Below are 11,008 nucleotides of genomic sequence, written 5' to 3' on the forward strand. Positions count from 1 at the left end.
TGAAAAAGTAATTATTTTCCACCGTGGAAAGTTGTTGATACTAGCAGCAATGCTCAAGCGCATTAAATCAACCAATTTAAATGTCTATAAAACATACACCGCACTTTTCCGACGGCTCAGCACGTGCTTGCTTTGTTGGGTGTATGGTGAGACGTTTGTACGCATAATGATTACACATACCGCAAAAGCTGCGGCACCGGTAGGAATGTGGCTATTTGAATTGTTAATGTAGCGAGTGATTGGTTTCGTTACAACCAATAGGCATGACTGCAAATTAAAACGTTCGGAAAAATATCAATACCACGGTAGGTTTGGTTTTACGATTACTCATTTGCTTTCACTTTACAAATTTAGACGAACGAAGAAAATGCAGGATAAGTGGAGAAAAGAGTCGGAAAGAATAATACTTTAACTTTGTGTGTGAAGATTCATTTCTCAGTATTTATAAGTTACTCATTTATATGTTCCCTTTGCGCTTAACCCCCTTCAATCCATTGGCTTTTGTTTTTTTTATCTTACCACCGTGCTTGCGTGTAAGTTGCAAAGGCGAGTAAGGTGAGTTGATAAATGATAACTTACCCTGGACGCAATTCGAAGCCCTTCCGGGGTTAGCTTGCCGTAAGGTGTACATATAATTTGTTTCGCTAGTTAGTTCGTTTGGCGCTAAGCTAGTAACGCTGGCATGGTTTGGTGCATGAATTTTTTACCAACATGAAAGTGGGTTCGATTTTTTTCAACCTTCAACAGCGCCAATAAATCACGACATCGCGTGTGGTTGTGTGCTTCGGGCGCTGAGCTAGTTCCACCGGTGCCTGCCTAGACTGTTTTATCTACGGTCCAATCTGGCCGAAAGCACAGCCCAGGGATTTGCCTTGGCCTGGCGTACAGTTCAATCAGCAGTGGCAGCGACGGAGAGGTTTCGTACGCTGAAACCGTACGTCGGCTAGCAGTGCAGGTGCCAAAAGGACGGCTCACGTTGATGGTTTCGGTAAATTAGTTACAAATGCGAGTTTTGTACCAACCACCACCCGCACTACGCTTGCCTTGGCGGGTGGCTGGCAGCCAGCACCAAAAGAGCTATGTGCAATGAGATATGCTGATGATTCAATGAACGAGAGAGCGAGAGAGAGAGAGAGAGAGAATGAGAAAGAAGTAGAAAGAGACATTGCTCGAGGACGGAGAATGGAGTTGGGCGATTATAATGAACTAATTTATACTTGTCATTTATCCCATTCTGGTGTGCTGTTTTTTGTTGTTGTTGTTGTTCGCTTCACAAGAAGTGGCGTGAAAAATGCCCCAACACTAGAGAGTCACATGTTAGCAAAACTCGTTACAAGAGCCCTCGCCCTGGTTTGTACGGCAGCATACATGGTGTTACACTGCGTGGGTTCGTCAACCGCATGAAAAGTCAAGGACACGCCGGAACCAAACGCTTGTCGACACCATATAACTTGTTTAATCGATGGTAAGATTCATTGACATCCGCATCACTGTAGCCGACGCATGCATCGATCAACTGGCAAGATTTATGGTCCAGATGACATTTATTGGCAACCGAAATGATGCCATTTGGGCTACCGAACGATTATGCGAGCCAACGCCGGAGCTGTTGGTTTTAGACAATGTTGGTGAAGTAACCGAACAAAGTGCAATTAATCCCACAAAAATGGCTCTATATTAGCATTTTGTTTTAAGTAAAAGTTGAACAAGCGCACAGGTACTTGCGAACGCTCTGGGAACATTAGATTGCCAGCTGTCAAGGAGGCGTACGATGGAGATATTTTACAATATTTCATGGCAACATCCCAATAGTTACTGTTGTTAGATGATGAAATAAATTACAAATTTAAGTAATGTCAATGATTAAGATTTTTGGTTCAATTCAACTTGTTATAATGAAGCTTTGTCCCAAAAACATTTGATTTTTAATATTTCTACACCACGATAAACAGCGCACTCCAGTAAAGCGCCATTTTTATCACATTTTCTTTCATTTAAGCGCTAAGGCATACAATTAAAACAAAGAAAGCAGTTACAGCAAAAATGCTCTGGTAAAGATGTATCATCGTGTTGGACAACTTTATTTACAAAATCAAATCTAAGCAGAACGTTTGCTTCACAAGTTCTCTTCCACTCTCTGTTGAGAATGTATGTAATGGTTTCTTGCCATCGTTACGGGTTGTATCATTATAGTTTTACTACGAATTTTGATTACTACTTTAATGTACAACATCGCCATCTCGTCTTTAGTCTATTTAACTGGTACGGTTGTAAATGTGTCTGACTGATCGATTACTAACGCAAACGGTGTACTGTACAGCTTTGATTTCTTTTAAATTCTGTTTCTTTATAATATGTACCGTTTCACGGTGCTTCTCAAAACAAATGCGTATGAATGGTTTTTGTTATTGATATTTACAAAGGGGTTTTGCTACTGTACGATTGTTTTAATTGCTTGCATAATACTTGAACTAGATCTTATGGTATTTTCATTTTACATAAAAAGTGGTTTTTGTTTTTTTCAAGTCAATTTAAAACTATTAAAAAACAAACATTCAAATGCCAATCGATGCCAATGAAATGCGTTAACGAACATGAAAAAGGAGCAACACTAAGATGTCGTAAAAGTAACAACTTCCTAATGAAAGAATCTTATTGCACTTGTTTTGTTTTTTACTGAAACTAAAACTATATTACTAATTCGATGGGGAAGTGTGTGTTTTAATTATACTTCGATAACAGACTATCATCAACACACGCACGCATGCAATGGGAAAATTGCATAAATTACAAGACTTAGAAAGGGCACTATAAAGATTCGGTTTCTGGTATTGCCATTGCTTTTGACTGGAAAAGGGAGAGAAAAACACGTAAATTGGATTTTTGTTATAAAAATGTTTGGTTAAATCAAAGAACGTTGCGTGGCATGAAGCTGCCAACGGAATACGTGATTTTAATAACATGATAAGTAAGTACTCACCTAAAAGCATGGCAACACGATTGTCGATGGGCGGTTGCTCCCACTGGACGATACTTTCCTGGCCGCCCCGCCACAAGACGGGCGACAGGTTGGCTACGCACTTTATCCGTATCGTGCCATCGATGTAGTGCCGATGGTTGACGACCATACTCAGCCCCAGGAAGGTTGTGATCAGCCCGTGTTGATTTTGTACCTCCGGATACTGGATGATGTTGTTCGGGTCCGTTACGAGCAGATCGTTCAGATACCATTGCAGGGTGGTAGCGGGATAGGACCGGCCGGACGTACAGTTCAGCTCCATCGTTTCACCGTTTTGAAAGCTTTGTCGTCCACCGTCGCTTATGTGGGGACCATCCTTCGGTACAACTGTAGCGTAGCGTGGGAGGTTGAAAACGAAAAAACGAAAAAAAACATGAATAGAAATCCATTTTGAGTAAAACATGCGTGTGTGGAAGATGCACAGGCAATTGCATGGGCGTTACTCACATATCACATCCATCCGACCTTCACCCTGTACCGAGTCGAAGCTGGGCGCCTCGGCCGAGATCTCGCATCGATAGATGCCGGACGATTTGAGTGTTAACCCTCGCAGCAACACCTTCGTACCGTCCGAGTGGTTCGGATCGACCCGGATGCCCTCGATTTTGTAGCTCTTGATCGGCTGGGAAGCCGACGGGACGTACCGGTAAAACTCCTCGTTGTCCTTGTACCATTTGATCGAGTAGAGCTTTTCCTCCTCCTCGTACCGTTCGCCGAGGTAGTCGTTCTGATATCCATGGTGTCGACGGTTGCTGCTTTCCAGAGAACTGTGTCCCTTTCGCTGACCGTTCAGCTCATAGTGACATTCGAGCAGGGCCAATTCGCCTCGGAATTTGTATGGAGGTATTCGTACGGTTTTGAGCTTTAGGCCAATGATTTCTGTAAAGACACACAAAGGTACACAATGGAGAGAGGAATATGTTTATGTAGAATAAGCAAGACAATAATATGTTTGATTGGAATACATATGTTATAAACCAAATCGGAAGTAAATGGCTAAATAATAAAACGTACACTTGGGAATAAGGAGTTCAAGAAAGTGATGGTTTCGTTATAGCGCATGTATATTCTAGCTGTATTCTTTATGAGCTTTTCTTGTGAGAATTTACTGCATCGGTTGCTTAGTTGCTTCGTGTACTACTTTCTCTTGTTTGTTCCATCTACTGAATAGCAACACAGCTGAATAGCTGAGCTGGAAGCCAAAGAAATGCCAAGTCCAGTTCAGTTGGATAGGCGACACTAGCACAGTTACAGATTCATAAAATATTAAACTGATGAAGACAGAAACACCAGCACAGTCGGTGCATACAAACGTACGGTCGAGCACTGTGTTTAGTGTTACCGGGTGAGATTTGAGGTAAAAGAAACCCATACAAATGGTAGTGAGTCGTTTGGTTGCACCTTTTTACCTGTAATTAGAAGACATGTCACAAGCACTGCAATCCAACTGTTCAGTAGCACCATTGTATCCGTTTGTTGTATTGTTTCAAACATTCGCTAGCAGGTGTGTTGGTTCATACTATCCGGCTTGCTGGACATCACTCACTTTTCATCCACTTTTATATTCACTTTATATAACTACTGAATAACGGTAGAAAAATAAATATTATTACACAAGTAAAAGAACTGTTTTTGTAATCATAACTACTCTTTTAATCTTGAATCTGAAGACAGATTTGACACATAACTTGAACAATGTGTAAGTATGTAAAATCATGAATAATTAAGCCGTTATGACTAACATGTGTTCTATTATACTTTCACTTGGTTAAGAATCATAACAAAATCATTACAAAAAGAAACATAACAAAAATTAGAAACATAAAACAATGGTTTAATTAGATTGCATAGGTTCATAAATGTCGTGGGTTCAAGCCCCGTATGGACCGTACCCCGTAGTATGAATGGACTATCCAGCAGCTTGATATTTAAAAGCCATAAATTTTTCAATTAATAAGACACTGATATATTTTCATATATTTTACAAAACTAGCTCAAAACACTCAACCAGCACTTTTGTTATGAACGTTCACTTTGTCGGCAGCAAAAAATAGATAAATAAACAAAAATGAGAAATCATTCGGCAGACCATACGAATTTTGTATTCTATTTATCACCAGCAAACACTTTTGAAATATACTAGAGATATTCTCTTATGGTCACACTTTAGATGGGAAACTATTGAGGCAGAGCCCGGTGGAGCCGCCTGGTCGTTCAACGATCAAATCAGTACTTTGCCATGATGGCAATATACGTTGAAGTGCTGTTTTGTTGACCAACTGTACACTTATATCGACGATGCACTAGAGTCAGTTTGACACTTGAGTACAGCATAAAGCACCACTACAACCATCCTTGTACATCCGTATAGCTGTTGATGCGCCAGATGCCCTAGACGGGTTGAAGTTGCGTGCACCTCGATGTCGCGATAATAGCTATGACATGTACAATCACAATAAAGCGTTTGCTATTTCCAGATGTATTTTCACTCTTACAATAGTAGGTAAATTGTGAATGTTTTGGAACTAAGGGTACAAAAATGTATTTTTTAAAATTTTAATTACGTTTCCACAGCAAACACACAATTGCTTCAACTGTTTGTTTGTCCCATCGTACAACACTTTCATCACCACCCTAGGATGTTTATTTGTTATACCTTTCCAAACCCACAACACAACAAACGTAACAAAACAGTCAACAAAACACTTTACGAGCTAGGTCAACGGCACAGCTGGAGCTGAATAAAATAATGTAGTCTTTACCCGGACGCGACTCATACGAAACTGTCGAATGAAATATGAATGTTGCGTACGGTTCACCGTCTGCTGTTAGCCATGGGTTTCTCGTGTGAATATCGCTGACGGTTCGGTTCCCTATCGATTGCAGTCGACAGCTGCTCGGCATTTTCCCGCTTCCGATGAGACACTGGGGTTCGTGCTTTTCTCCGGCACGGCGAGCGTGATTGGAAGTGTGAGTGAAATGCACTAGATGAGAGTCGGCCAAGTGAGTGCTATGGAGAAATGTGGTACTCATTGAATGGAACTGCATGGAATAAATTCGGAAAAAATACTAAAAATAACGAAAAAGATAGGTATTTTTAGTTAATAAAATGAACATCCTCATGTATGAATTAATTAATAAAATAATCATGAAACACGTTAATACTATGTATCATTAATAGAAAAGTAAATTAATTAAGAATTGTATAATAAATATGATACGGTTATTGCATTAATGAAATATTTATTAAGCTTCAGGTACCTTTTAAGCTTTTCTAGGTATAGTTCCATTGATTTAATTTGATTGATTTGATTGAATTTGATCTAGAATAACTTCGAAGGGTCATACACGATTTAATTGTGAGCTAATAATGGAACTAGATATTATAGATAATTTTTTACTTCTTGATACTCTAGAAACTCGTTGAATTCCTGAAACTATAAAACAAAATACATTTACTGACACACAATTCTATTGAATTTGCGTGTTCATCTTTTTTTTTATATTATTATGTTCATAATTCTAATACAACGCTCCATTTTATACGATTAACTCTTTCAGGACCATAAGCTATCCCAAATAAAAAATACCAATACAACACAATATTTTAGCTATTGGGGGTTTCAAATGAGAGTACATCACCTGAAAATTATTGCACGCTGTGTAAGTTTTTTATGATTTGATGGAAAATGTGTTTTTATGGAAAATGTGTTATATGAGAAAATAAATGACAGGTTTTCCTTAAGGTAATTTGCGATATTTCAGTCCTTGCACTACTATGATTAAATTAAATTATGTTGGTAAAATAATACTTCGATAGTTAATTTAAACGCCGTTTTAGTCACTATACTGAGAAGTCGTATGATACTAAACTATATAAAATCCCTCAAATCCATCCAAATCTTTTTTCCGTAACGAAGGAGGAATATCCGATTTTGGTAGTTCTAATTAGTTCAAGAAGCCTGAATAGGCCGGTATGATCACGCAGATCGTTTGGCCTACAGCTGCTTCAGCTCTTCTGGATGAATATAGCAAACATTTACGAATTAGTATGGTATTTTTCTATGTTTAATTGTGTAGCATGATTTGGGGTTCAAAGTTCGCCGTAAAGGCATGATGCTCTTCATTTCCTAACCACTCTGAGCTGGCAACCTATATAGCTGAAAATTGTTCGTTCAACGTCATGCTACGCATGTCCAGACTCGAAGCTTTATGCTTGCACATCACGATATTTCGGTAATTAAACCAGATCCGTTGGTTGTCCACTCTTCACAGTGACCAATAATTATTCTAGTCAACGAATGTTTTACCACACCTTAACCGTAACGGCGTAGCGGAACCGAATTCGACGCTCGGCAAAGGTAGCGCAGTAACCCAAACACGTTGAATTTATTGACCGAATAAGGACGTGCGTGCGAATGCGTTTCCCTAAGGTCAGCGGTTCATGGCAAATGTGACGCTTTTGAAGACCCTCAGTCACGGAACGTTTCGCTTCCGGCCGGAAAGCGACCGGATTCTTAATTTCGAAAATGAACAACGGAAAGAGCTTCAGTTTTGGAGACTGGTTTGTGGTAAAAAGTAGAAAAGTTAGTGCATTCCATTCGTAGCATTTTGCACCAATGGTGGGCAGGCGGTTGGGTGCTCCAAGAAATTAGAAAACTGTTCACAATGGGTCCATTTTGACCCAAAGATTCATTAATCTCGTTAAGTGGTGTAAATGATCGAGCATGTTTCCGATGGGCCGGGGCTTTACCGACCGACCAGCAAGGGTAAGCACTCCGATGAACTGTAACAAAAACCGACATGCTTGGTCGATAAAAACTTCGAGTGAAAAGGTTTATGGTTGGTTTAGTATTTCGTAGCATAAGGTCGATTTCAATCAATGGCGATGTGGTTCAGATGGGGGAAAAAAACTCCGTGAGCATCTACTGTAACAAGATCCGTCTATTCATTGTTATGTGTGTGGCGGTTTATTTTGTGTTGGGACACGAAACCCTCTTGGACATTAAAGTGTCGGTTGTGGTTCGCTGCTTTGATGTAATCCGGCGCTATTCGCATTCTTTCATCTTCTGTCATGATATTTGTGACAGAGCACTAAATCGTGGCTGTTTTAAAGCTAGTACGCTAGTAAGAAAATATTCTAAGACACACCAGCCAAATATTGAGACTTGGAATCGTATACTTAATACACTGGCTTAAACCGGTGGGTTACGTACAATTTTTTATTCTAAAAAAAAATAGACCAATAGCTCCGGTCAAAAACTTCCTTTCGCTCGTGGTGCTGAAAATAATCCCTTATCACGCCATTCCACGATTAGCATACACACTTTCCATACCCTTCATGTATAATAAACTCGCATTACTCCCTTGTACGCTTTGGGCGTTCAGATTGATTCACTCGCTCCGAAGGGAATGGCGTTCACCTGGGAGGCCAACGGTCTACCGCACGGTACACGCCCCGAAAACATTGTTTTGTTTTTTTTCTTCTCGTGCTACCTTTTTAGACTTCAGATTTTTCTTCCAAGAGGTTTCCCGCATAGCTCAAGGGCATTCCCGTACCTCCCAGGACGCTTACTGATTATTCATTACAGAAACATGTTTTTCAATAGTCACATTTACACCCCTTGCAAACAGCCGTGGCGAAGCAAACCTGGTGACAAAATTATGATCGTAGTTGCCAGGTTTTTCATATCGCTAAATATCGCAGCGTATCATTGAAATTTCTGAATACATTTAACACATTTCCCAACACATTTCCTAACACATTTAATATATGTTTTGAATATGACACAACAGCTAAATAAAACTGTACTCAGAGGCAAGGCGTTTTTGAAATCAAATGGGAACCTTACAAATGTCGAACGATTGTAGCACTCTGTGAGCCACCTGTCATCCTGCTGTCAACTTTGCACAACGAAAAGAATGCGCTTGTTGCAACACGAAGCACAATCGTTCGGTGAATCGGTGTATTATTGCTGTTTATTTCACTCAGCTAAGTGTACCTGTGCAGTGATAAAATAAAAATGTTTTCCTTGCTAAGGCTGGCGAATAGAGTACGCGTGTGCAGCCCTATCCAGCAGCGTGTGCTCGGACGCACCAAGGTAACGGATACGGCCAAGTTTAGAACCGCTCTGGCAAATCTGCCTTCGACGCAAGTGACGCAACTGGACAATGGATTGCGTGTTGCCAGTGAAGATTCCGGTGCGGAGACAGCGACGGTTGGTGTGTGGATCAATGCCGGTTCGCGTTGCGAGAACAGCAGCAACAATGGTGTGGCTCACTTTCTAGAACACATGGCGTTCAAGGGCACGGCGAAGCGCTCCCAGGCCAATCTCGAGCTGGAGGTGGAAAATTTGGGCGCCCACCTAAATGCGTACACATCCCGCGAGCAAACCGTGTTCTATGCCAAATGCCTGTCGAAGGATGTCGCAAAAGTGGTTGAGATTTTGTCGGACATAGTGCAGAATCCGACGCTTGGCGAGGAAGAGATTGTGCGCGAACGGGACGTCATCCTGCGGGAGATGCAAGAGATCGAGAGCAACCTGAAGGAGGTTGTGTTTGACCATCTGCATGCAACCGCGTTCCAGGGTACTGCGCTCGGTAAGTCCATCCTTGGCCCGTCCAAGAACGTCCAGTCGATCGGTAAGACGGAGCTGAAGCACTACATCGACACGCAGTACAAAGCACCGCGTATTGTGTTGGCTGCAGCAGGAGGTGTAGACCATAAAGAGTTGGTACAGCTGGCGAAGCAAAACTTCGGCCAGATGAACTCCATCGTGGATGCAAAGAAGGATGCGCTGGATGCGTGTCGTTTTACCGGATCAGAAGTGCGTGTGCGGGATGATTCATTGCCGCTAGCCCATGTTGCAATCGCAGTCGAGGGTTGCGGCTGGTCCGACGAGGACCATGTGCCGCTGATGGTGGCCACCTCCTTCATCGGGGCTTGGGATCGTGCGCAGAGTGGTAGCGTGAACCACGCATCCAAGCTGGCTGTTGCTTCGGCTGTGGATGGGATGTGTCACAGCTTCCAGTCGTTCAACGTTTGCTACCGAGACACTGGCCTGTGGGGAGTATATTTCGTGTGCGATCCGCTCACCTGCGAAGACATGCTGTTCAATGTGCAGAACGAATGGATGCGGCTGTGCACAATTGTAACGGAGGGAGAGATCGAGCGGGCAAAGAACTTGCTGAAGACGAACATGTTGCTGCACTTGGATGGAACTACGACGATCTGCGAAGATATTGGGCGTCAGATGCTTTGCTACAACCGCCGTATCCCAGTGCACGAGATGGAACAGCGGATCGATAGCGTTACTGCCGCCAAAGTGCGTGAGGTGGCAATGAAGTATATTTTTGACCGTTGCCCAGCCGTCGCCGCCGTTGGTCCGGTGGAGAATTTGCCCGATTACATGCGCATCCGCTCGTCCATGCACTGGACGCGGCTGTAAAACGGTGGCGAGAAATTGGGCTCAAGCATGCTAGACCTCAAAATTGAAAACTGTTATAAAATAATAATTACCATTTGTCGTGATAAATGAGGGTTGATTTTGAGGTTTATAAGAACGAAACATTTCATGAATAAAGTATTCCCGGAGAATAATGAGAGGTGAGTATTGTTTCTTCGATTTAAATCATATAGCTCTTCTACATATTACATCCAAACACATTTCTTTGATGTAAATGAAAGTGAATTGGACGCTAAGGTTACTAAAAAAAATATGATCACCTCACGTTTAATTGATTACTATTTGGATAGTTGTTAATTTTGTCCGTAGCAATTGTTTATGCGTCTACTAAAACGGCTGCTCTGCATCAAGTGGGTTAACAACAATATAATCCGATTTGACCTGTAAGTACATTAAAATAACTGACGTTCTAAAAATACAAAAAGATATACGGACAAGTGTTTTAAAATTTCATCTTTCAACTTACTGTATATGATGTGAAGAAACGGATTAAGTTAGGTGAATTGGCAGAGGCCAACAAGAT

At 41.5% G+C, this 11,008-nt stretch overlaps 2 protein-coding genes across 7 annotated transcripts; one reads left to right on the plus strand and one right to left on the minus strand.

The window, feature by feature from the left end:
• Positions 1-2,037: 2,037 nt before the first annotated feature.
• Positions 2,038-5,817, minus strand: LOC120896782. 6 transcript variants are annotated; one of them, XM_040301209.1, is made up of 5 exons: positions 5,731-5,817; positions 4,429-4,600; positions 3,467-3,898; positions 2,981-3,346; positions 2,038-2,847 (listed from the first exon to the last, which is right to left on the minus strand). In XM_040301209.1, exons 2-5 carry the CDS (start codon positions 4,511-4,513, stop codon positions 2,750-2,752), a joined length of 981 nt encoding a protein of 326 aa, XP_040157143.1. In that variant the 5' UTR covers positions 4,514-4,600; positions 5,731-5,817; the 3' UTR covers positions 2,038-2,749. The 6 variants fall into 6 exon arrangements, with proteins under 6 accessions (XP_040157143.1, XP_040157142.1, XP_040157141.1 ...); XM_040301208.1 differs by having other exon boundaries at positions 4,429-4,597; positions 5,676-5,808; XM_040301207.1 differs by having other exon boundaries at positions 5,676-5,808.
• Positions 5,818-8,802: 2,985 nt separating this feature from the next.
• On the plus strand, positions 8,803-10,622 carry LOC120897102 (mitochondrial-processing peptidase subunit beta-like). The gene has a single exon (XM_040301716.1). The coding sequence runs from the start codon at positions 9,043-9,045 to the stop codon at positions 10,465-10,467; it is 1,425 nt and encodes a 474-aa protein (XP_040157650.1). The 5' UTR covers positions 8,803-9,042; the 3' UTR covers positions 10,468-10,622.
• Positions 10,623-11,008: the final 386 nt, after the last annotated feature.

Source organism: Anopheles arabiensis, chromosome 2 (genome assembly GCF_016920715.1).
Source record: "Anopheles arabiensis isolate DONGOLA chromosome 2, AaraD3, whole genome shotgun sequence".
NCBI lineage: Eukaryota > Metazoa > Arthropoda > Insecta > Diptera > Culicidae > Anopheles > Anopheles arabiensis.